This window comes from Apodemus sylvaticus, chromosome 1, assembly GCF_947179515.1.
Source record: "Apodemus sylvaticus chromosome 1, mApoSyl1.1, whole genome shotgun sequence".
In the NCBI taxonomy this organism is placed as follows: domain Eukaryota; kingdom Metazoa; phylum Chordata; class Mammalia; order Rodentia; family Muridae; genus Apodemus; species Apodemus sylvaticus.
In genome coordinates this window covers 157,754,825-157,778,120 of record NC_067472.1, presented here as the reverse complement: position 1 = coordinate 157,778,120, position 23,296 = coordinate 157,754,825, and the positions used below count along the sequence as shown (strand labels likewise).

Below are 23,296 nucleotides of genomic sequence, written 5' to 3'. Positions count from 1 at the left end.
AGCCCAAGGCAAATCTTTCATGCAGCTAAATATTTAATACTCTCTTATTAAGAAGGAAATTTCATATAGGATTAAGTTAATTATCTTGCTAAGTTTCTATACATGCGAAAGATTTATTCCTGAACAGTTTAACAGGAAGCTTTCGGAGGGATTGTGAGTATGGCTCGGTGGTGTTTACCTAGCACACTAGAGGTCCTGCGCCTGGTACTGAGCTTGGGAAGGCTCGGCATTTCTTTGTTTTCTATGGCAATTTCGCACCCTACCTTGCTTGCTCACATACAGATGCCTTTTGTTGGTCCAGAATGGACAGAATAAAATCCCCACCCCCTGGCAATGACTGACTGAAAATAAAATGCTCACTATTTAACTGACTTTGCACAGGTGTGGGTCTTAATTAGGTAGACTTCCAGATGAGGTGCATGGAACCAGCTGGGATCCTGGATCTGTGAATGAGAAAGACTTACCGGGTTGTCTTTGCTCCTGTCCTAAGTGCTGACAACTACACTGTCACATTTTGGGATGCAGTAGTCAGCACCTCCAAGCATCCCACATCTGGCACATGTGCAGTATTCTACAAATTCCCTTCAGTGACATTTTGCAATTTTAGAAAAAAGAAGCCAAAGTCTTGAAAAATAAGAACCTTTTTTTTTTTAAATTAAGGCTAGTAAACGGCGAAGGGGGTAGGGGTGTATGCCAAGACTTTTACACTGTGTTTCATTGTTCTTTCTGATAGCTCTTGTAATGAGCATTTAATTAAGTCATAGACATTAAGATTGGATAACTGTTTCAACAACGTTTGTGACTGTTCTTTGCTGATCTCTGCTTAGGTTTCAGTTATATTTTATCTTTTGTTGTAGCTTTAGTCATTAATCCAATTAGCTCAAGTAAAATATATTTAAACTAATTCAACCCAGTACAATTCAGGAGTTATTTTTAATGGGGTTAAAAAAGACTCTCCATCTCTCTTGCCTCAGTAAATGTAATAAAATCCCAAGCAGAACTTGACCTCAGGCTTTTTCATAGCAATTACCCCGTCTGCCCCAGAATCAAGCTTAGAGGACCACATCTACTTGTTTTGAATATAGTTAACTATCACAATTTGAATATTCACTGGCTCATAGAAAATAACCGGCTTATATGTTTAGAATCAACATGAAGTGTTTTGGATAATGCTCACCTTCTCAGTGGGTATAATTCATAAAGACCTTCACAACCAGGGCAGATGTGTTTATCCTGGGTGGTTGTCTAAGTCCTGACAAGGTTACAATGAAGCTTAATTAGCACACAAAGTTGCCAAATATGGGTGGGTTTTTTAACCTTTAAGTGGATGTAACAAATGACCTTCAGTAAATACACAATTGTGCAATTGGCCTGATTTGTTTTAATTGACGTAGTCCAGGTCACCAATATTCCAGTGGATATATTATTGGCAAATAAGATTAAGAACAATTTTAAGTTTGACAATATGATGACCAAAGAAAACCTCTCACTTTACAATAGATTATTATCAGTGGTATCATTATTATCTTTATGATAAACTAAGAACCATGTATTCTGATCAGTTTTAGAATACTGGATCTAATCTATACTAAGACACTATGTGACATTCTAATGTAATAGAGATATATCTGGATAGTCACTGTCAGATAGTCACTGTCAGAATATTAATTCTTCCAATCCTTTAGCAAGAGATGTCTTTCCATATTGTGTTTTAGTCTTTAGTTTCTTCCTTCAGTGTCATAAAATGTACATAGTATAGGTCTTTAATTCTGCTGGTTGGGTTTGTTTCCAGGTATATAGCCAACCCCTACTGTGACTGCGATCCATTCCGATATCTTCTTCAGTCTGTCATTATTACACAGGAAAGCTACTGGTGTTTGGATGTTAACTTTTCATACTGTTACCTTCCAGGAATTTAAAGTTCCAAGAGTTTTTTAATGATGTCTTTAGATTTTCTTATGCAAAGAAGGTGATTCACATATCACCTGCAAACCGGGATAGCTCTATTTGTTTCTTAAGTATACCCTTCTTTTCCTTTTCTGGCCCTATTGCTCTAAGACCTCAGACTAGGTATTGAATAGAGAGAGTGGATACCATTGTCTTGTTCCTATTCTTGGTTGGAAGCATGAGTTTGTCTCCTTTTAGCGTGGAATTGGGGGCAAATCTTTATCAGTGGCTATTCCTGCTTCTAATAAAATAATCATGTGATTTCTGTCTTTGAGTCTGTTTATAGTGTTGATAGCATCTATTGTGTTATATACTTTGATTTTGTTGCTGTTGTTTTTTGTTTTTTGTTTTTTTGAGACAGTGTTTCACTGTATAGCCCTGGCTATCCTGGAATGCACTCTGTAGACCAGACTGACCTTGAACTCAGAAATTCCCCTGCCTCTGACTCCCAATTGCTGGGATTAAAGGCGTGTGCCACCACCGCACGAGTGACATACTTTGAAGCATCCCTCTTTCTCTAAAACCAGCTCAATTGTGATGAAAGGCCTTTGTGACAAGAGTTTGATTCTGTCTTCTATCATGATTTTGAGGCTACTTGTCCCTCTGGAATATGCATCTGAAATTCTATTTTTATTTTATTTGTTTTGTCTTATCTGGTTTTAAATCAAGATAATACTTCATTATATGAGTTTAGGGACCATGTCCTTTTCTATTTCATGGATTAATCTGAGCCACATAAATGTTAATGTTTTCTTGAATTTATAAAGAAACTGTGATAACTCTTATCTGTTATAGAGTCCTTGACTTCATTTTGGGTGGGAAAATTTCCATTAATACTTTCATTTTTTCTGGATATGAATTTATTTAAACCATCTATATTGGCTTAATATATTTAGTATGTCCTATACATCTAATAATGTCTACTTCTGTTAGATTTTTTTCCAATTTAAGGGAATATAGATCTTATATAAATATGACCTTATGATTTTCTGATTTTAGTTGGCATCTGGTGGTAAGGTTTTCTTTTTTACTTCTAGTTTCATTAATTTAAGTCTTCCCTCTCTTGGTTTATCAGTATTGCTATCTTTTCAAAGAACCAACTCTTCTTTATGCTGGTTCATTGCATTGTTTGTTTGTTTGTTTTATATTCATTCATTTGAACCCCGATTTTTATGATTCCTTATGCTCTATTATTTAGAATTTGGGTTTTTGTTTATTTGTTTTTTGTTTGATTTTTAGCCTTCAAGTACATTTATATTAGTAACTTGAGAACTCTCAAATTTTCAATAGATTCTAAAACAGACTGATATTCACAAAGATTTTTCAGGTGTTTATATGAATTACCAATGAACAAAGAATGGTATTTTTCTCAGGTCTGTGACAAAATACCTGAAGAAAGAAGCTTAAGAAAGCAAAGGTATCTTTTGACTCAGTTTGACAATGTACACCAGTATAGAGGGGAGTGTGTGGTATCCGAAGAGTCGGGTTGCTGGTAACATTCTCAGGATGCAGAGAGATTAATGCTTATGACCTAATGTACCTCATGAGACTGTATTGAGAACATTTGGGGTTCCTTTCTGGAACTACCTCCCATAAACATCTTCAGAAATGTGTCTCCTAAGTAACTCTAAATCCTACCAAGGTGACAGTCAAATAACTTATATTCACAATTTCCATATTGTGGTAGGCATTACCTTTATGTAGGTGTGATGTACAACATCCAATATTCAAAATTATGCATGTTCATACTACAAATGACAAAAAGAGAAGGCTACCATATGAGTATTCCTCATGATAAGTGAAGCAATAGGTTTCTTCAAACAACTGGTATTTGAGACCATTGTTTAAAACTATAAGAACTGAAAAAATCAGATTTACAATATGGAATTTACAATCTTCATTTTAAAAACTGAGGTCTAGTTATTTCCTTTACCCAGTATCGATAACTGCCTATGTTCACACTATTTTGTTTTGTTTTGTTGGTTTGTTTTCACATATAGCCATGAAGGGATAAAACAAAAGCTGTAGCTGTCATCAAAGCCTCTATCTATCCTGATATTTGACTACTGCTGCATATTTGCTAATTACTTACAATTTGATTGACAGTGGCCAGTTAGTATGTAATTATATGGAATTAGAAGTTCTTAAGTAAATTATGTTGTATAGAATTACTTAAAAGGTAACACTGTCATAATGGAAAACATCCTCTACCCACCCTTAGCACCCTAATAGTTAAGGGCCTCCTTCCCTGTGGTTATTTCAGCAGCTGTAAGCAGCTCAACTATATTTTCCTTCTACTGGTTTCACTTTGAGATAGCAATGAAGGAACCAAACTGAACTCTTTTTTTTATTTTTGTGGGGTTTTTCCTATTAACAACAACAAAAAATGAATTTTCAAGAGAAAAAAAAAAACACCTATTGGGAAAAAAATAGGATTTTGTTTGTGAACAGGTGCTTTAGTATGTGCTGCTTTCAGAAAATTAAATTGTTAAATAGAATGTGGAAAGAGTGTTTAATAAAAGATTCCAGTACATCCTCTGCTCTTTGCAGAGCACAAACAATTGGCTAAATCCATTCTTAGAGCAAAAAGATATGCACAAATAGAGATGATCTTGACATTCAGCAAATTATTCTTTTATAAGAAATCAGGAAACATTTATAAATAACCCAACTAACTTAGTCCTGAAACATATAAAATACTGGGTGTGTATTGTCTGCTATGCTATCAGATCTCAGTCATTAATGTAAACAAACCATTAATCCTTATAACCATTAGCCTGGATATAGCTATTGTCTGCCATGTATAGTAACTGCAAGAGAAAGAGATCAGAAAAAGTCTGGGTGCCAAGAAGGGATCAGTTGTTTCAGGATGTTTACATTCAAGTACATATTGAGTAATCGCCGGTCTTGTGGTTCAGTAGTCGAGATGATTAAACAGAGCTGTCAGAAAATCAGAGTTGTCTCCTAGTTCAGCATGTGCTTAGCCTCTTGTTTACTCACCTGCTCTCCCACTGATGAAATGTTTACTAAACATGCCCTGTGCAGTCAGCACTGTTCTGAAAAGTATTGATTCAGTAATCAACAAAACAAATACAAGTCTCGATTGTCAATATTACTCCATTGGTGAGATGCTGAGGCAATACACTATCAAGTATATAAACAGAAGGATGGTGATTATAATCAGTGGGGTCAAATTAAACTGGTCTGTATTAAGATAGCCATGGAACTGTTCAAATATTGAGACATTTTCATATTGGTTGATGAATTATCACCAATTTCTTTATTTACATCGATTCCTTGGAATACTTTACATCTTCTAGTCACTTAGTTGTCCATCTTCAATATGTAGCAATCACTTGTATTTGATTAGCTTGCCTGTGGTGCCCTGATAAATTGGGAAGACCTATGTGGATCAGTTAAGTGAATTTCACCTGTCCTTTATCCTGAGCCTGGATGATATGTGACTTTTTCTGCCATATAATTTATAAGGGTAGGCACTATTATTAGAAAGCTGCCATGGACCAATTTTTAAGGTTTATTTATTTATTTTATGTATATGAGTACACCATTGCTCTCTTCAGACACATCAGATCCCATTACAGATGGTTTCTGCGAGAGAAACCATCTGTAATGTGATTTCTCTCTCTCTCTCTCTCTCTCTCTCTCTCTCTCTCTGTGTGTGTGTGTGTGTGTGTGTGTGTGTGTGTGTGTGTGTGTGTGTGTAGGTTTGAGAACATGTAAGATCCGGTAACCCCAGAGTCCAGAAAAGGATGTCAGATCTCCTGTTGGTGTAGTTTCAGTTGGTTGTATGCTACTCAGTGGTGCTAAAAACCAAACTTAGGACCTCTGCCATGTGTCCCAGAACCAACACTATGTGGTTACTGGGAATTGAACTCAGGACCTCTGGAAGAGCAGTCAGTGCTCTTAACTGCTGAGCTTTTCTCTCCAGCCCACTTGTTATATAGTGCATTCAAGTACTGAACTTTCCCCATTGTACTTCCCTCCTCTTTTGTTTACAGTTGTAGACTTTAACATTATTATCAACAGTTTAGAGGTTTATTCACAGTGACAGAAATATCCACAGCTTGTGCTGTCTGTCATGTGGTCCATTGCTATAAGACACTGCAAATGTGAATTGCCAACATCATGCTAATCTTCCTTAGGCTCAACATATGAGCTCTAAACTGTTCAGGTTGATTTGGGCTCCTTTTGTCTTTCTCCTGGTTGCATCTATGGGGGTGTGACAAGCCAGTTTCAGAGTAACCATTCAACAGGATGTTGACGAGAAATTGTTTGACTATTTTTAAAAAACTATTAGGAAACTCTTAGAACTTTTCCGCATGTAAAATATTTTCAAATTGAAACTCTTAGGACTTTTCTGCATGCAAAATATTTTCAAATTGTGTGTGTGTGTGTGTGTGTGTGTGTGTGTGTGTGTGTGTGTGTTTGTGTGTATAGGTTTGAGAACACGTAAGGTCAGGTAACCCCAGAGTCCAGAAAAGGATGTCAAATTACCTGTTGGTGTAATTTCCGTTGGTTGTATGCTACTCAGTGGTGCTAAGAACCAAACTTAGGACCTCTGTGAGAGCAATGGAGATCCTCAACTGCTGCTCCATCACTCCAGCCCTAGAACGTGCTTTCATCTGTAAATGAAGGAGATTTAGGAACTGACCAGTCATGGATGAATACAAGGAATTTCCCATGTTTTGCCACAGAAAGAACATGAAAACCCTCACATGAAAATCCTCATATGGGTATATTGAACTTGAGTTGGAAGAGAAGAGTCCAGTCTCAAAATAGTGGGGCATGATCCAAGGGAACCAGAGCAGCTGAGGAAGCCGTTTATTGGTGGTCTGAGCTTTGAACTACAGATGGCTTAAGAGAACATTTTGAGAAATGGGGCACACTTACAGACTGTGTGGTAATGAGAGATTCCCAAACAAAGTGTTCCAGAGGCTTTGGTTTTATAACCTACTCTTGTGTTGAAGAGGTGGATACTGCAATGTGTGCTCTGCCACACAACGTTGATGGGCATGTGGTGGAACCAAAGAGAGCTGTTTCTAGAGAGGATGCTGTAAATCCTGGTGCCCATTTAACAGTGAAGAAAATTTTTGTTGGTGGTATTAAAGAGGATACAGAAGAATATAATCTGAGAGACTACTTTGAAAAGTATGGCAAGATTGAAACCATAGAAGTTATGGAAGACAGGCAGAGTGAGAAAAAGGAAGGATTTGCTTTTGTAACTTTTGATGATCATGACACTGTTGATAAGATTGTTGTTCAGAAATACCACACAATTAATGGGCACAATTGTGAAGTTAAAAAGGCCTTTTCTAAACAAGAATTGCAGTCTGCTGGATCACAGAGAGGTCATGGAGGAAACTTTGGAGGTGGTGGAGGAAACTTTGGTCATAGAGTAATCTTTGGTGGAAGAGGAGGCTATGGTGGTGGAGGTGGTGGCAGCAGAGGTAGTTATGGAGGTGGTGACGGTGGATATAGTGGATTTGGAGGTGATGATGGCAACTATGTTGATGGTCCTGGTTACAGTAGTAGAGGAGGTTATAGAGGTGGTGGACCAGGATATGGTAACCAAGGTGGTGGATATGGTGGTGGTGGAGGAGGATATGATGGTTTCACTGAAATAGGAAATTTTGGTGGAGGTAACTATGGTGGTGGTGGGACTCTAATGACTTTGGAAATTATAGTGGACAGTAGCAATCAAATTACAGACCTGTGAAGGGGGGCAGTGTTGGTGGAGAAGCCCAGGCAGTCCCTATGGTGGTGGCTATGGATCTGGAGGTGGACATGGTAGATTTGGTAGCAGAAGGTTTTAAAATAAAACAGAAATGGCTACAGATCTAAGCAGGAGAGAGAGTGAGAAAGAAGAAAGAAAGAAAGAAAGAAAGAAAGAAAGAAAGAAAGAAAGAAAGAAAGAAAGAAAGAAAGAAAGAAAGAAAGAAAGAAAGAAAGAAAGAAAGAAAGAAAGAAAGAAAATGAAAATCCTCACGTGTATAAAGTTTATGCCATTCAACAGAATATAGGCCAACTAAAGGATCATGAATGCACCTTAGTCCATTTTTTATTACAAATCACTGCAAATTATACCAGAAAATACTGAGTTCTGATGCTCAAATAGCTCAGTCTAGTTATATTGTCTGAATACGTGAATGACAATTGATAGTTTCAGTGAGAATACAGAAACATTGAGGAAGTACTTTAATATTGTTACATAAATGTGACCCATTAGAGTCACAGCTCTTGAGACTTTGGTCAGGAAATTGTCCCTGGGTAAAAGGCAGATGTGTGTGCTTAGTGGTGTTCCATGTTTCTCCTCTCGACAGCCTGTCAGACACAGCTGACTCAGAGCTGATTGTGGGAGGAAGACTATTTTAGTCTGCTCACACTGCCATGGTCTAAAAACCTAAACAATTTTCAGTAACATAAATGAATAGCATACACCTTGAATGTGAGGATTTTGTATTCAAGGAAACTGGTTTATTCTCAATAACTTGAAATGTAAGGCTCAGTTGTCAAGGCTCAGTTGTCTAAAGATGTTTAAAAATTATTACAAGTCTCTGGTGAACTCAGGATAAATTAGATTTCTGCTTCTGTTTGCTTTTCTTCATAGGAGTAATAGTTTCATGTTAGTCCCATTGGTTCAAGAAACAGTGAATATTTAACATATTTAAATTTAGATATAAACATATTCATACTGTGCTACAGAGAGAAAACTGGCATTTTGTCTTCATTTAGTTGAGGGAGGGAAGGAGAAGAAAAAGGAAGAGAGAGAGAGAGAAGAAGGAGGAAGATGAGGAAGAAGGTGAGGAAGAGTAAGTAGGCCTTTATTATAGTAATATTCAACACACACACATATGTGTGTGTGTATATATATATATATATATATATATATACACTTAGCCACCAACAGCTACTTATAAGTACATATCAACTAGAAAACCTCTATCTGGACCTACCCATTGGCACCTATTCATAAGAAACTATCTACAAGTATTTAACCACCCTTAACTGTCTGTCAGCACCTATTCACCAATGTGTACCATCCTGTACCAATTCATCTGTAATTTATGACTACCTATGGATCAGTGTCTATCCACTAATATCTATCAATACCTATCTAACGGGAACTATGCTCAAGTCTTTCTCTAGACCTACCTGTGCACCAGCATCAACCTATCAGTACCTGCTCACTATTACCTATCCATCAGCATCTATTATCACTGTCTACTAGTTGTCTATATCCTTCTTCTGCCTACCCACCAATACCTGTTCACCACTCAATAACCAACTCTCCTTATTTACACATGCCTACTCAACAGTATCTATTGACTCTACTTACCGATCAAGACTAATTACTCTTTACCTGAGTGCTGAAACGTAAGCAAAGCAGTTGATCAGAGAGCTAAGGTGGAGTGACTCCTTTAAGAAATCATGTTTCAAGACAGTTGTGATGGTTCTTTACTATAATGCCAACATTTGAGAAGCCAAACAAGAAGGCTGCTATGAATTTGAGGCTAGTGTGAGCCAAGTACTAAGTTTTGGGGTAACCTGAATATAGAATGAGACATTCTATGACAAAATGAAGCAATAATTTATTATATTCTCATCTTTAGAGTTGAGCTTTGAGATCTCATATGAGATGAATCACTGTAAAACAGGCTTTGTTCATGAGGTCTGGTAGTTAAGGAAATAAATTTCAGGGCCATAAAGATATTTATTGAAGTATAGTTTCTTTTAGATGCCATGCTGACTACATGCTTATTCACATGTGCATGAGGACAATAATCCAATTTTTAAAAATGAAGTTTAAAATTGTGTATGTAAACAGAATTCTCAAATGAAAGTCTTCCCAATTTTTATAATTTTATGTGTTAATTTTACTTGATAGTGCTTATATTCAGATGTAATGCTAAAGTATCTCTGTGTGATCTGGAAACCAATATTGGTCTCATACATATATTAAGCTTACTCTCTCAGAATTGGTTCCAAGTTACTAATATTAAAAAGAGCAGAACTAGAAAGATGTCTCAGCAGTTAAGATGGCTCAACTCATTGGCTGCTCTTACAGAAGTCCTGAATTTCTACCAACATCCCACCAATAGATGGTGGCTTACAGCCATCTATGTGATCTGATGCCCTCTTCTGGCATGCAGAAGTATATATAGCTAGAGCACTCATAAATAAAAATAAATGATAGATAGATAGATAGATAGATAGATAGATAGATAGATAGATTGATAGAAGACCTGATGGCCAACATTTAATACTGACCATAAAATGTTGTACTTCTGTTAGAGTAGGTTGAAATAGCAGGTGACATTTGTGATAATGTCTACTATGTAAGTGTTGGCAAATTTGAGTTAAAGATAAAGACAGTGAAGTAATGCAGTGAGGTGTGCTGTGTGTCCCTAGAATAGTAAACAAATGCTAGTTTAAGGCTAATGAGTAAAGGGTGTATCCTTACATGCTAATAGATAAAGTTGATTTGTCTAAAACACATCTCTTCATTAAGCTATCCAATTCCTACTTGGCAGTTAAGAGCATCTCTTGTGGCTGGAACAATGGTTTAGCAACCAGAAGCACTTACTGTTCTTCCAGAGGACACAGACTTCTTTCTGTACCAGTCCAGACTGGTTGGCTAAAATCTCCCTGCAGCTTCAGATCCAGAGTATCTAATACCCTTTCCTGGCTTCTTTGGATAAGTACCTTACTCATGGCAAACAAGAACTCAAGCTAGCACACACACACACACACACACACACACACACACAAACAATCCCAAAATAAAGTTTTTTTTAAAGAAATCTTTAAAAATCATCATCTCTTTCATGGGCTCATTATTATCCCACTGATAAGATTACAAATGTAATCATACAATGTTCCCCAAGTTGTCTATGTTTTCTTGAAACACTGAAAATTATAAAGCATATCAGTAAATTTTGAACATGTGCACATAATTTTGAATATGCACATAATTTAGTTTTAAATTCTATACTTGAACATCTTTAGTGATTTCAAAAACAGCTATAGATCTGTGATACATCAAGTCAAATTCTAAATCTGCTTGTATTAAAATTCTATACCTGTGTGATATTAAGCAAGATATTTCATTAATCTCTCTCAGCTTCCTTCAATTTAAAAGGTAGAACTAACATCACAGTTTTTCATTGTGTTAACACTGTGTTCCTCATTCTGTTAACTTATGTGATACCACCAACTATGAAGGCCCAAGGTTCAGAGAATAATAGTGCTATATTATTGTTATTTTAATGCCATTAATTTGTATTTTAGTTAATGTTCAACAGAATGTGGGAATGGAGGTGCTATTCATCCCCCCAACCCCCCCCCAAAAAAAACATTTAATCTTAGGAACTCTGCACTGTTTTTGTGTTGTTCTATAGGAAGCCACACAAACACCCAAACATACATGCTTGCACACACAAATATGCACATGTAAACACACAAATGCATGCCATCGTGTATCTGCAAGCTCATACACAATATATTCTAGATTTTATCTTTTGTTTAAGGTTAAATGTAGACTTAGATTCATTTTCTTGGTTCCAGGAAACAAATCAACAACAAAAAGATTTCCTGGGTAGGATTATAACATTTAGTAAATTTTTATCTGTTAATCTCTTACTTGGATACCTACCTCTGGATGGTTTGTGTATCTGGAGTGTTTACTCTCTTTCGTAAATGATGATCTTGGCAGCAACAACTGCCTGTCAGAACTGTTGGAACAAATATTACAGCTCAGGCCACACCAAACAATAAAACGTATGGCCCCTTAATTCAAGCTTCCTTTTGATCTGCTCCATACATCTGACATTTGCATACCACACACCAGACATATCATCACACAAGTTACCCCACCAAAACCAACACACTTAATTTGTGTTTAGAAGAAAAAAACACATTTTATGGATTAAACACTAATTTGCTGTTATTCTTTATTGTAAAGCTGAGGTCAAGGTAAGATCTTAAAAGGAAATACAAAAGAAGGAGGAGGGGGAGGGAGAAATGAAGGAAGAAACAGAGGGGAAAGAAAGAGAGAAACAGGAAAGAAAGGGAAAGAAAGAAAGAAAGAAAGAAAGAAAGAAAGAAAGAAAGAAAGAAAGAAAGAAAGAAAGAAAGAAAGAAAGATAGAAAGAGAAACAAAGACTAGAAGGAAGGAAGGAAGGAAGGAAGGAAGGAAGGAAGGAAGGAAGGAAGGAAGGAAGGAAGGAAGGAAGGAGGAAAATTAGTCTATGATGGTTTTTGCCATTTCACTTTCTACTGTAGTCAGATGTACAGTGGGTTCATCCCACTGTTGGGTTAAAATGACTTTTCTGATCACCAGTTCCAATTTTCACTTTTTATCCCCACCCTGATAATTGATAGCTTAATAATTTCTGTGTAGGGGAGACAATATCTGGGTAGGGGACACAATGATAATTCAAAGAGAAAGTCTGGTTCTCAGGCATGCTGACAGCCAGAGCTTCAGAGTTCTGTGGGAATCTGAAGTTTTAGGAGAGTGAATTAAAACGTCCTAACAGTGGCACCCAAACTGTTGTTCTCCTTTTCTTCATTTGGGCATCTCCTACATGAGCATTCTGTATTTACCTCATCTCTAATCCTTTTCTCTCACATTAAACTTCTCTCAAGTCCCCACAGCCCCTCTTCTTGACCTCTTCTTCAATTATCTTTGCAGGTCACACACACACACACACACACATACATACACACACACACATGCACACACATACACACACACACATGCACACACATACACACACATGCACACACACACACATACACATACACACACATGCACACACATACACACACACATGCACACACACACACATGCACACACACACACATGCACACACACACATACACACACACACATACACATACACACACACACACACATACATGCACACACATACACACAGAGAGAGGGGGGAACAATTCTACTTTATTTTGCCCTTATTTTCAAGGACTTAAGCCTGACCACATAGGGTTGGGACCTCACCCAGGAACTAAGCCCTTTCTCACTCCATCCACCTTACAGCCTCCTTTGAAGTGAACCTGTGAGAAAATGAGTGGTATGGTTTTGATGTTGTCTAAGGGACAATCTGAGGAGCACTGAGCTGTCTTCCCTTCCTCAGTTGCTGCTAAATCTCTACTCTGGCTTAGCTATTCGAATCTTACAAGGCAACTTTAATTGTTCATGATTTTTAAATGTATTTTTCTCTCTTACTTGTTTCATACTTGGAAAATATTGTCCCACATCTTAGTTATTGATTATATGAGAAGGAAAGCCGCTCTGAAATCAACACTGGGCTTTCTGAGGTGGCATAGCTTTTTTAATGTATAGTGTATTATGTATTCACAAGTAAGCTTCTGAAGTTAAGGTAATTAACTAGTTTACTTTCTGGCTAAGTGCCCTGAAGATCATAAGTCTTCTGGTGCTGTGCCCTTCACAGTAATTTCCTGTATATAAGATAGACATAGTGTGTAAACTGATATAACAACTGCTCTTTTAGAACCCAGGACTACATGTCAGTAAACATGAATCCTGCTGCTCTTTCTGTTCCCTTTCCTTACTCTCTACAATGTTCTCATTTATGACCTTGCTTGTACTCAGGAAGGCAAACAGCTGAAAGCCTTGTGGTAGCCCATAAAAACTGGTTCAGACACAAATGCTCTCTTTTATTGAAATTCATCTTTCTTGTCCAGAAATGAGCATACTAGATTTCTACACTGGATCCTATCTATGATATACAAATTCAGGTCAATAAAATGCCTTATTTATCATGTGTTGGAATGTTGCTATGGGTTGCTTTTACTTCATTATTCTACAGATATTTCATTTTATGTGTATGAAGAAACCCAAGATTGTAGGGATTAAATACTTAGCTCAATGTGTTAAAACTAATACAGAATCAATCCTTTTTCTCTATGTCCAATGATCAAGAACTTATCTTCTGATGAGAAGAAACAAATCATGAATCAGTTTCTGCTCATCAGAAGAGCTGTCACTCCTCCATTGTTGGTGGGATTGTAAGATGGTACAACCACTCTGGAAAGCAGTCTTCCAGAGTGAACATAGTACTTCCTAAGTCTTCCAGAAAATTGGACATAGTACTACCTAAGGACTCAGCTATACCACTCCTGGGCATATACCCAGAAGATTTTCCAACATGTAATAAGGACACATGCTCCACTATGTTCATAGCAGCCTTGTTTGTAATATCCAGAAGCTGGGAAGAACCCAGATGTCCCTCAACAGAGGAATGGTTACAGAAAATGTGGTATATTTACACAATGGGATATTACTCACCTAATAAAAAATGAATTTATGAAATTCTTAGGCAAATGAATGAAACTAGAAAATATCATCCTGAGTGAGGTAACCCAATCTCAAAAGAAGATACATGATGTGTACTCACTGATAAGTGGATATTAGCCCAGAACCTTGCAATACCCAAGATACAATTCACAAGCTATATGCAGCTCAAGAAGAAGGGAGACCAAAGTGTGGGTGCTTCTTTCCTTCTTTAGAAGGGGGAACAAAATATCCATGGGAGGAGATACAGACACAAATTGTGGAGAAGAGACTTAAAGAAAGGTCATCCAGAGACTGCCCCACCTGGGGATCCATCCCATATACAATTACCAAACCCAGACACTATTGTAGATGCCAACAAGTGCTTGCTGAGAGGAGCCTTTTAATTTTTAAATTGCTGTGAATATATATGTGTGTGTGTGTGTGTGTGTGTGTGTACCTTTACATGAGTATGTGCACGTTCCTGTTGAGGCCAGAAACAGTCATTGGGGGCTTGTAGAGCTAGACACTCAAGCTGTTGTGAACAAGCTTATATGGTTAAAGGGAACTGAACTTTAGTCCTCTTTAAAAAAATAGTAAGTTTTCACAACCAATAAGCCATTTCTCCACCTCACGGACAATGATTAATGTAGATTCCTACATTCTTTCCTATTTTGTCTTTTAACTTAATTATCTTAGTAATGGCTGTCACTAATTCACATTATATAAGTACAGATAATGACAGATTTTGTCTTTGACATTTTTTCTTCATTATATAGTCAGGACACAAACAATCTATGTTTAGTATGTGTTACAAGGTCACTACTGTTTATATTAGGATATGATTGAATTAATCCCAATAGAGAATAAGAGGGCACCATTACTAACACAAATTGAAAAAAATTAATTTTTCTTGCACTTAATATAAACCACAACAAACTGGAAGGAATACATTTGGAGAATCACAAACCAAAGTAGTACAAATACCATGTATCTTTTGGTGATAAACATCTCCAAACTTCATGTTCCTTATTCAGTGACAATTTATAACAAAAAAAACTGTTGTTGTCTTTAGTTAAAAGAGTCAGCTGTTTTGTCCAAGGTAATATAGCTAAGGCAAGACTGGAATATGCATCTTTCTTTTTATTGAAAATAGATTTTTCTCTTACACAGTGCATCCTGACTACACTGTTCAGGTTCTTCTCCATCCATTCCTCCCAGATCCCCCACTTCCACTCTCTCCAAGATCTCTCTCCTTCCCCTACCTTACCTTTCAGAAAAATTCAAGCATCTAAGAGACATCACCCAAACACAACAAAACAATATACAATAAGACAAGGCAAAAGCCCTCAAATTGAAACTGGACAGGGCAACATAATAGGAAGAAGAAAGTCCCGAGAGCAGGCAAAAAGTCAGAAACAGACATGCTCCAATTAACCGGGTCTTCTGCATATAGGTTATTGCTGTTAGCTTGGTGTATTTTAGAATATAAATCTTTCATATAAGAAGTTACTGTTACTTTTACTGAAGAGTCCTGTTACAACATTTGAAGAAATGAAGAGATGAGTTAGGATAACTTGAAAAGAGAAAGACCAAGTACTACGGCATCAATCATACTGGAATACCACAGCAAAATTTTGTAGACTGGGCAGCTCATGTGAAACATGTCTGTGTACCTCTCCAGGCTAGAGTGTCTGCTTTCAGGCTCTCCTTGATTTCATTTTAAGAGAACAAATTTTCTGTCCTGGTGATTTGTAGATTGTAGCTTCACATGGGATATTCCTGTGATATTTATATTTTATAAAAAGACAGACAGAGAGACAGAGTGCTTTATTCAAACCTACTTCTATTCTCAGCTGCTGTATCACCAAATAAAAAATCAAAAGTCAAATGGCCTGTCAGGCATCATCACAAGTTGTGGAGATAAATAGTTCAGTCCCTCAGAGTTAGAAACATCTCCAATAAGAAGACTTACAAATAAGAAAGCTTTGAGTTAGTCATTACAAAGGTGTTCCAACCCATGAGACTTCAGTCCTCATTTATTCATAGCATGCTGTTTTTGCATACATATCAAATGACTGTGTGACTTTGTATTTTTAATATGAAAATTAAACGAAGAGGCTATATTCTTTTTCTTTTATTCTTTTGCAGTGAAGGACAAATGTGTAGAGCAGATTACAGGGTTTACTGAAATGCTCTGCCTTTCTTTTCTGTTACAGGCCCAACAGCTCACTGAACTGGAACAAAAGCTAGCTGTAGCCAAAAATGAACTTGAGAAAGCAGCTCTTGACAGGGTAAGTTCACATCCAGAAGCCATTGCCACGTTGGTTTCAGTAACACAGGATATACTTGCTGCTGCCTGTGATTATTCACTGAAATTCTAGACATTCTGCATAAAAGATGGGCATAGAACTCCCGAATGCTCCATGTCATCCTTGGACTCCAAGCTCTCCTCATTTTTTTTTCTAATTCAGTAAAGTGAGTGAACTCTGTGAATTTATGGCTTCATTTTTCTTTTATCTCACTGACTCATTTATTCCCTAACATCATGGATAAACTTATTTAATGTGAAACTCATGCCATCGTGTGTTAACTCTGGATGAATGAGTACAAAGAGAATGGAGTAACCATTGACATCAGGTTGTTAAAATGTGTCTTAAATGCCTATGTCCTAGAACTGCCCCTCACATTAGAGAACTCGAAAATGTGCCCAAGAATATTACATGTAGCAATGATCATGTCAATAAGAGAGAATATAGGGCTTCATATATATTATATACTCATATTTTGTAATACTTGTTCAAACATAAAAGTTACTAATGAAATATATTTTGTCTATAATAGTAATTTCCAAGACAAAAAATATTTAAAGTATTTATGGCAATAGGTTAAGTAAAATAATAAATATCAAAATTTTGTAACAATTTCATTTGGATGAATTTGCATATATATATACATTGCATATATGTCATGTACATAGTATATATGTAGGTATAAATCTTAGGCACATGTTTCCTTTGTATTATAAATACTTGTCTATCTGTGTGTAATTTATTCACACGACAGTTGAATTAAGAAGTCACTAATATGCCTTTGCACATTCAACGCAGAATCCTGTTAACCTCATACATAATATTATTTTCTCCATAGCCCTGTAATTCTCAAAATCATCTTGGTTAAACTTAAAGGGGTCCACCCTCTGTAAAGAACTGTTTATGCTATGATCACTGTTTAGTGATTATGCTATCAATAATATTGAACAAGGAAACCATTGCATTTGTGGACTTATATTTTCAATAATTCACGATATGAACTCAGAGGATTTGGAAGAAGAAAAAAGGAAATTGCCTTCTAATTATCCAACTTGAACTGTGTTTCACTGTGGAAGAGGCAGGAGAGAGACCATGTAGGATTGGCTCCCTTTGGAGATCTTCCGGTTTCATACTTTAGGAAACCTAATACTGTGTGCATATTTTGATGCTATACTGTATGCTTGGCACCATGTGGTAGGTGTGAAGAGCAGTGTAAACTCTGCTGTTTAGGGATGTGACTCTGTCTCCCATTAGCTCATTTCTCCACTTTGTTATGATCTACATATCTTCACATCTGACATATGTGACATCTCAGACATTGTATGGAGACTGTTTCCTAACAGAGAAATTAGAAAGGAGATATCCTGATTGTTAATGGTGTTTCTGTCTAAGATTTGGAGCTCTGAGACAAATTAATATTAAAATTAGTAAGTAGAGATCTCCTCAACCTTAGTTTTTTAGAATGGCTATTTATTAATTTATTAACATTATTAACATTTGATAATTCAGGGTTGCCTGGCTTTCATTCTAGGGAGTAGGTCAGGCATAATTCATTTTACCAAAATTAGAAGTATAAAAATTTAATTTATCGTTTTTCAGTGACGTTCACCTCATCTCACACAGCACACATTCTGCCACTTTTTACAAAAGACACAGAAGTTGTGTAGATCTGGTAGAAAGAAAAAACCAAGAAGAACATTCAATTTACACTTAAAAACTATTCTCTGTCTCTGCTGCCACTTCCTCTGGAAAAATATGTATTATATCCCAAGAAGACACTGAGTCCTCAAGTTCTTGAGACAGTCCCCCAACTTCTAAGATGTTATAATATATGGCCATTGAATTTTTTTCCTTATATGTTTTCCCTGATTGGATGCTAGATAATTAATTTATCAGTGGTTATATAGTTTTCAAATAGCTTTTGTGAAATGCTATTATGTTGAGCATTACAGGAATCAGAAAGTATATGAGACATGATCTTTGTTCCCATATCAAATATAACGAACCAATCAGAAAATGAGACTTTCTGACCCATGAGGTAATAGAATAATGCAAAATGAATCTGGAAATTGCAAGTACTTATGGATACCACCAAATGTCAAAGTCATAAAGCATTGTATTGGTTAAAAATGGGCTTATGTCACCAAACTTGGGGCTACTGCACAGGGTTTCCTTCCCATTTAGTTCTGTGCCCTGGTCCCATTATTCATCACTCTCGTGTGCATCCTGGTGCAGTGAGCCCACATTCTGCCAGCCCCTCTATTAGTCTGGGATTGTGAGAGTTGAAAGTCTCCAGGGAAAGTACCCCTGTGTTTAAGTAATCACTTTTGTTGATTGGCCGTGTTCAGACCTTCCCAGTGCTATCCTTCATAGAGGTCAGCCACAGCACTTAGATCTTTAAAGGTGAATTGAGAGTTATATGCATAATAACTAAATTGATGAGAATCTTGCCTGTCATGTGGAAAAACCCAGAAAGCTTATCCATTAGTGTTACTAGTGAATAAGGTAAGACTGCTTTTCTGTGAAGAGAATGTTGTCTTTAACCTTTAATATTCTGTCAACTCTTTTTTTTGGCACTTAGAACTATAAAAAGCATTTCCCATTATTAGGGATTGATTTTAAGAAATATCAAGCAAGATACAAATAAAATTTAAAAACTAAAGTTCTAAGTCAAGGTGGAAAGGATATATCAATCTATAATAGACAAAACTACAGTTTTAAAGAATTGTTCCTCCCCAGTGTCTGTTACATTTATATAAGACATTTTTTACTTACCTTTTACCTTATAGATATCCTGTGTCTCATGTTCACATAACCTTAACTATCACATAAATGCTGTGAGAACATCTTTACATTCCAACTTTGTCCTCACTGTTCTTTCTAATAAATGGTTAGCTTATTAAACAAAAAAAAAAAAACCAAAAAACTCAACATCTATGAATCAATTCTGAGTTTTCAGAAAATGTATTATTTATTCAGCTACCATTGGAGCATATTGAAAAATTGGGCACTTAAGCTGCAAAATTCCCAACTTCAAGAGGGGAGGGTACTACATCTGACAGAGGGCTAATATCCAATATATACAAAGAACTCAAGAAGTTAGACTCCAGAGAGCCAAATAACCCTATTAAAAATGGGGTACAGAGCTAAACATAGAATTTTCACCTGAAGAACTTTGAATGGCTGAGAAGCACCTTAAGATTTGTTCAGCATCGTTAGTGATTAGGGAAATGCAAATCAAAACAACCCTGATATTTTACCTCACAGTAGTCAGAATGGCTAAGATTAAAAACTCAGGAGACAACAGGTGTTGTTGAGGATGTGGAGAAAGAACACTCCTCCACTGCTGGTGGGAATGCAAGTTGGTACAACCATTCTAGAAATCAGTCTGGCGGTTCCTCAGAAAACTGGTTATGACATTTCCAGAGGACCCTGCTATACCACTCCTGGGCATAAACCCAGAGGATTCCCGCAGCATGCAATAAGGACACATGCTCCACTATGTTCATAGCAGTCTTATTTATAATAGCCAGAAGCTGGAAAGAAGCCATATGTCCCTCAACAGAGGAATGGATACAGAAAATGTGGTACACAATGGAATATTACTCAGCAATTAAAAACAATGAATTCGGGCGGCGGCGGTAGCAGTGGCTGCTCCAGCTGAAGGGCCATCAGCGGTGGAACCAAGGCGACACAGGGTCCAGTTAGGCCCTGCGCCCACGACCACTGACCTTCGCTGACCAGCCGGGCGGCAAGCAACTGCGGTTCTGCGGAGCCTTTCGCTGCACGGAAGCCACTTCAGAACTCGGCTGCCCACCAGTCAGGAGAGACTCACCGCCATCTTGATCCCGGGCTCCAGAGATCGGTCAGATTGAGGTACACAAACATAATCCTAGGCCCAACACTGCAGGGGTCTGAGCCAGACGGGCGTTGGCCTGCACCCAGGCCCTGGGCTGTTCGAGTGGCCATTGGGGTGCCAACCCAGCCAGGAGTTTTTTTTTTTTTTTTTTGCCCCGGCCGGTGCACGCGCCGCCATTTTGCCTACAGGAGCCAGAGTGCTCGGGAGGGCAGAGACTGCTAACAAGCGTAGCCTGAGGCTAACAAAACGGGGGTCTAGGCCACAAAAGGCACAGGACTGACCCCAAGAACTGGGCGGCTTGGTGGGCCATCTGTGTGTCAACCCGCCCAGGAGGTTATTAGCACAACAGACTCTCCCGGTGCTTTCGGGGAGCGCGGACGCGCACGCCCGCCATCCGGGTCACCTGGCGGACCCAAATAACAGACATAGCCCTAGGGGAACTTTGCTCGGACCTTGGCCTCCCAGGCGTTTGCCTGGACTCAGGGCCCAGGCGACAAGGCTAACCTAGTGTGCGCCAGCCCGGTTGGGGAAATCGGCTGCCCAGCGGAGTGAGCGGAGCACAGGGGAGGTCACAGCAACATTCACCTTCGGAGCTCCCTGGGGGTGCACACGGGTTCCACCTGGTCCACAGACACAATCTGGGGCAAGGCCTCAGGCAGAAGCCCCCAGCTCAACTCTCTCCGCTTCAGATCAGCCTGGGTGGCCGCCACATCTCCAGGTCCCTCAAGAGGCTAGTGGGGGCTTCCAGGCGGCCAGCTGGGAGAAGTCAGTGTGCTCCAATAAATCCTGCAGGCCCCAGCAGGAGCCTTCAGGTGCCTGCTTCGGGATCTGAACAGCCTGGACAACAGCACCCTGTCTATAGGCAGTGCAGAGTGTAAGCTGTGCACCAGAGGCCAACGGGGAAGGGGCAGCTTGCACTGGTGAGTCCAGCACTGACAAGACCAAGTAACACCAGTGAGAGCTAGATGGCAAAAGGCAAACGCAGAAACGTCACTAACAGAAATCAAGGCAATATGGCAACATCTGAACCAAATTCTCCTCTACCAGCAAGTCCTGGATACCCCATCACACCAGTAAAACAAGATTTGGATTTAAAATCACTGGTCATGATGCTGGTACAGGAACACATGAAGGACATTGAGGAGAAAATGGATCAAAAGTTAGAAGCCCTTGCAAGGGAAACACAAAAATCATTGAAAGAAATCCAGGAGAATACAAAAGCCAACAAGGAGGAAATGCAAAAAACACTTAAAGAAATACAGGAGAACTTTGCTCAACAGGCTGAGGTCATGAAAGACGAAACACAAAAATCTCTTAAAGAAATACAGGAGAACTTTGGTCAACAGGCTGAGCTCATGAAAGAGGAAACACAAAAATCTCTTAAAGAATTACAGGAAAACACAAACATGCAAGGGAAGGAGCTAAGCAAAACCACCCAGGATCTAAAATCAGAAGTAGAAACAACTAAGAAAACTCAAAGGGAGACAACTTTGGAGATAGAAAGCCTTGGGAAGAAATCAGGGGACAGAGATGCAAATATCAACAACAGAATACAAGAGATAGAAGAAAGAATCTCAGATGCTGAAGATTCCATAGAAACCATGGACTCAACAGTTAAAGAAAATGCAAAGTGCAAAAAGCTTGTAACCCAAAATATCCAGGAAATCCAGGACACAATGAGAAGACCAAACCTAAGGATTATAGGCATAGATGAGAGTGAAGATTTACAACTTAAAGGGCCAGCAAATATCTTCAATAAAATTATGGAAGAAAACTTCCCTAACCTAAAGAGAGAGATGCCCATGAATATACAAGAAGCCTACAGAACTCCAAACAGACTGGACCAGAACAGAAATACTTCCCGTCACATAATAATCAAAACACCAAATGTTCTAAACAAAGAAAGAATACTAAAGGCAGTAAGAGAAAAAGGCCAAGTAACATATAAAGGAAGACCTATCAGAATCACAGCAGACTTTTCACCTGAGACTATGAAGGCTAGAAGGTCCTGGGCAGATCTCATGCAGACTCTAAGAGAACACAAATGCCAACCAAAACTACTATATCCAGCAAAACTCTCAATCACCATAGATGGAGAAACTAAGATATTTCACGACAAAACCAAGTTCACCCAATATCTATCCACAAACCCAGCCCTAAAAAGGATAATAGGAGGACAACACCAATACAAGGAGGGAAACTCCACCCTGAAAAAAGCAAGATAGTAACCTTTCATCAAACCCAAAAGAAGTTAAGCAATCAAATTTAAAAAATAACGTCAAAAATGATAGGAAGTAACAATCACTATTCCTTAATATCTCTTAACATCAATGGACTCAATGCCCCAATAAAAAGACACAGACTAACTGACTGGATACGTAAACAGGACCCTACATTTTGCTGCTTACAGGAAACACACCTCAGGGTCAAAGACAAACACTACCTTAGAGTAAAAGGCTGGAAGACAATTTTACAAGCAAATGGTCTCAGGAAACAAGCTGGAGTAGCCATTTTAATATCAGATACAATTGACTTTCAACCCAAAGTCATCAAAAGAGACTCTGAGGGACACTTCTTGCTGGTCAAAGGAAAAATACAACAAGAAGAACTCTCAATCCTGAACATCTATGCTCCAAATGCAAGGGCACCCTCTTTCATAAAAGAAACTTTATTAAAACTCAAAGCACACATTGCACCTAACACAATAATTGTGGGTGACTTCAACACTGCACTTACCTCAATGGACCGATCAGGAAAACAGAAACTAAACAAGGACACAATGAAACTAATTGAAGCTTTGGACCAATTAGATTTAACTGATATATATAGAACATTCTATCCTAA

The 23,296-nt window shown here is 38.0% G+C and overlaps 1 protein-coding gene and 1 pseudogene across 1 annotated transcript in view; both read left to right on the top strand.

The window, feature by feature from the left end:
• Luzp2 (leucine zipper protein 2) overlaps positions 1-23,296 on the top strand; it is a 408,694-nt gene that overhangs the window by 333,737 nt on the left and 51,661 nt on the right. The window contains exon 8 of the mRNA XM_052161760.1: positions 16,501-16,575. Within this exon, the coding sequence (XP_052017720.1) occupies positions 16,501-16,575 (75 nt within the window). The remainder of the gene's footprint in view (positions 1-16,500; positions 16,576-23,296) is intronic.
• On the top strand, positions 6,825-7,781 carry LOC127668222 (heterogeneous nuclear ribonucleoprotein A3-like; annotated as a pseudogene).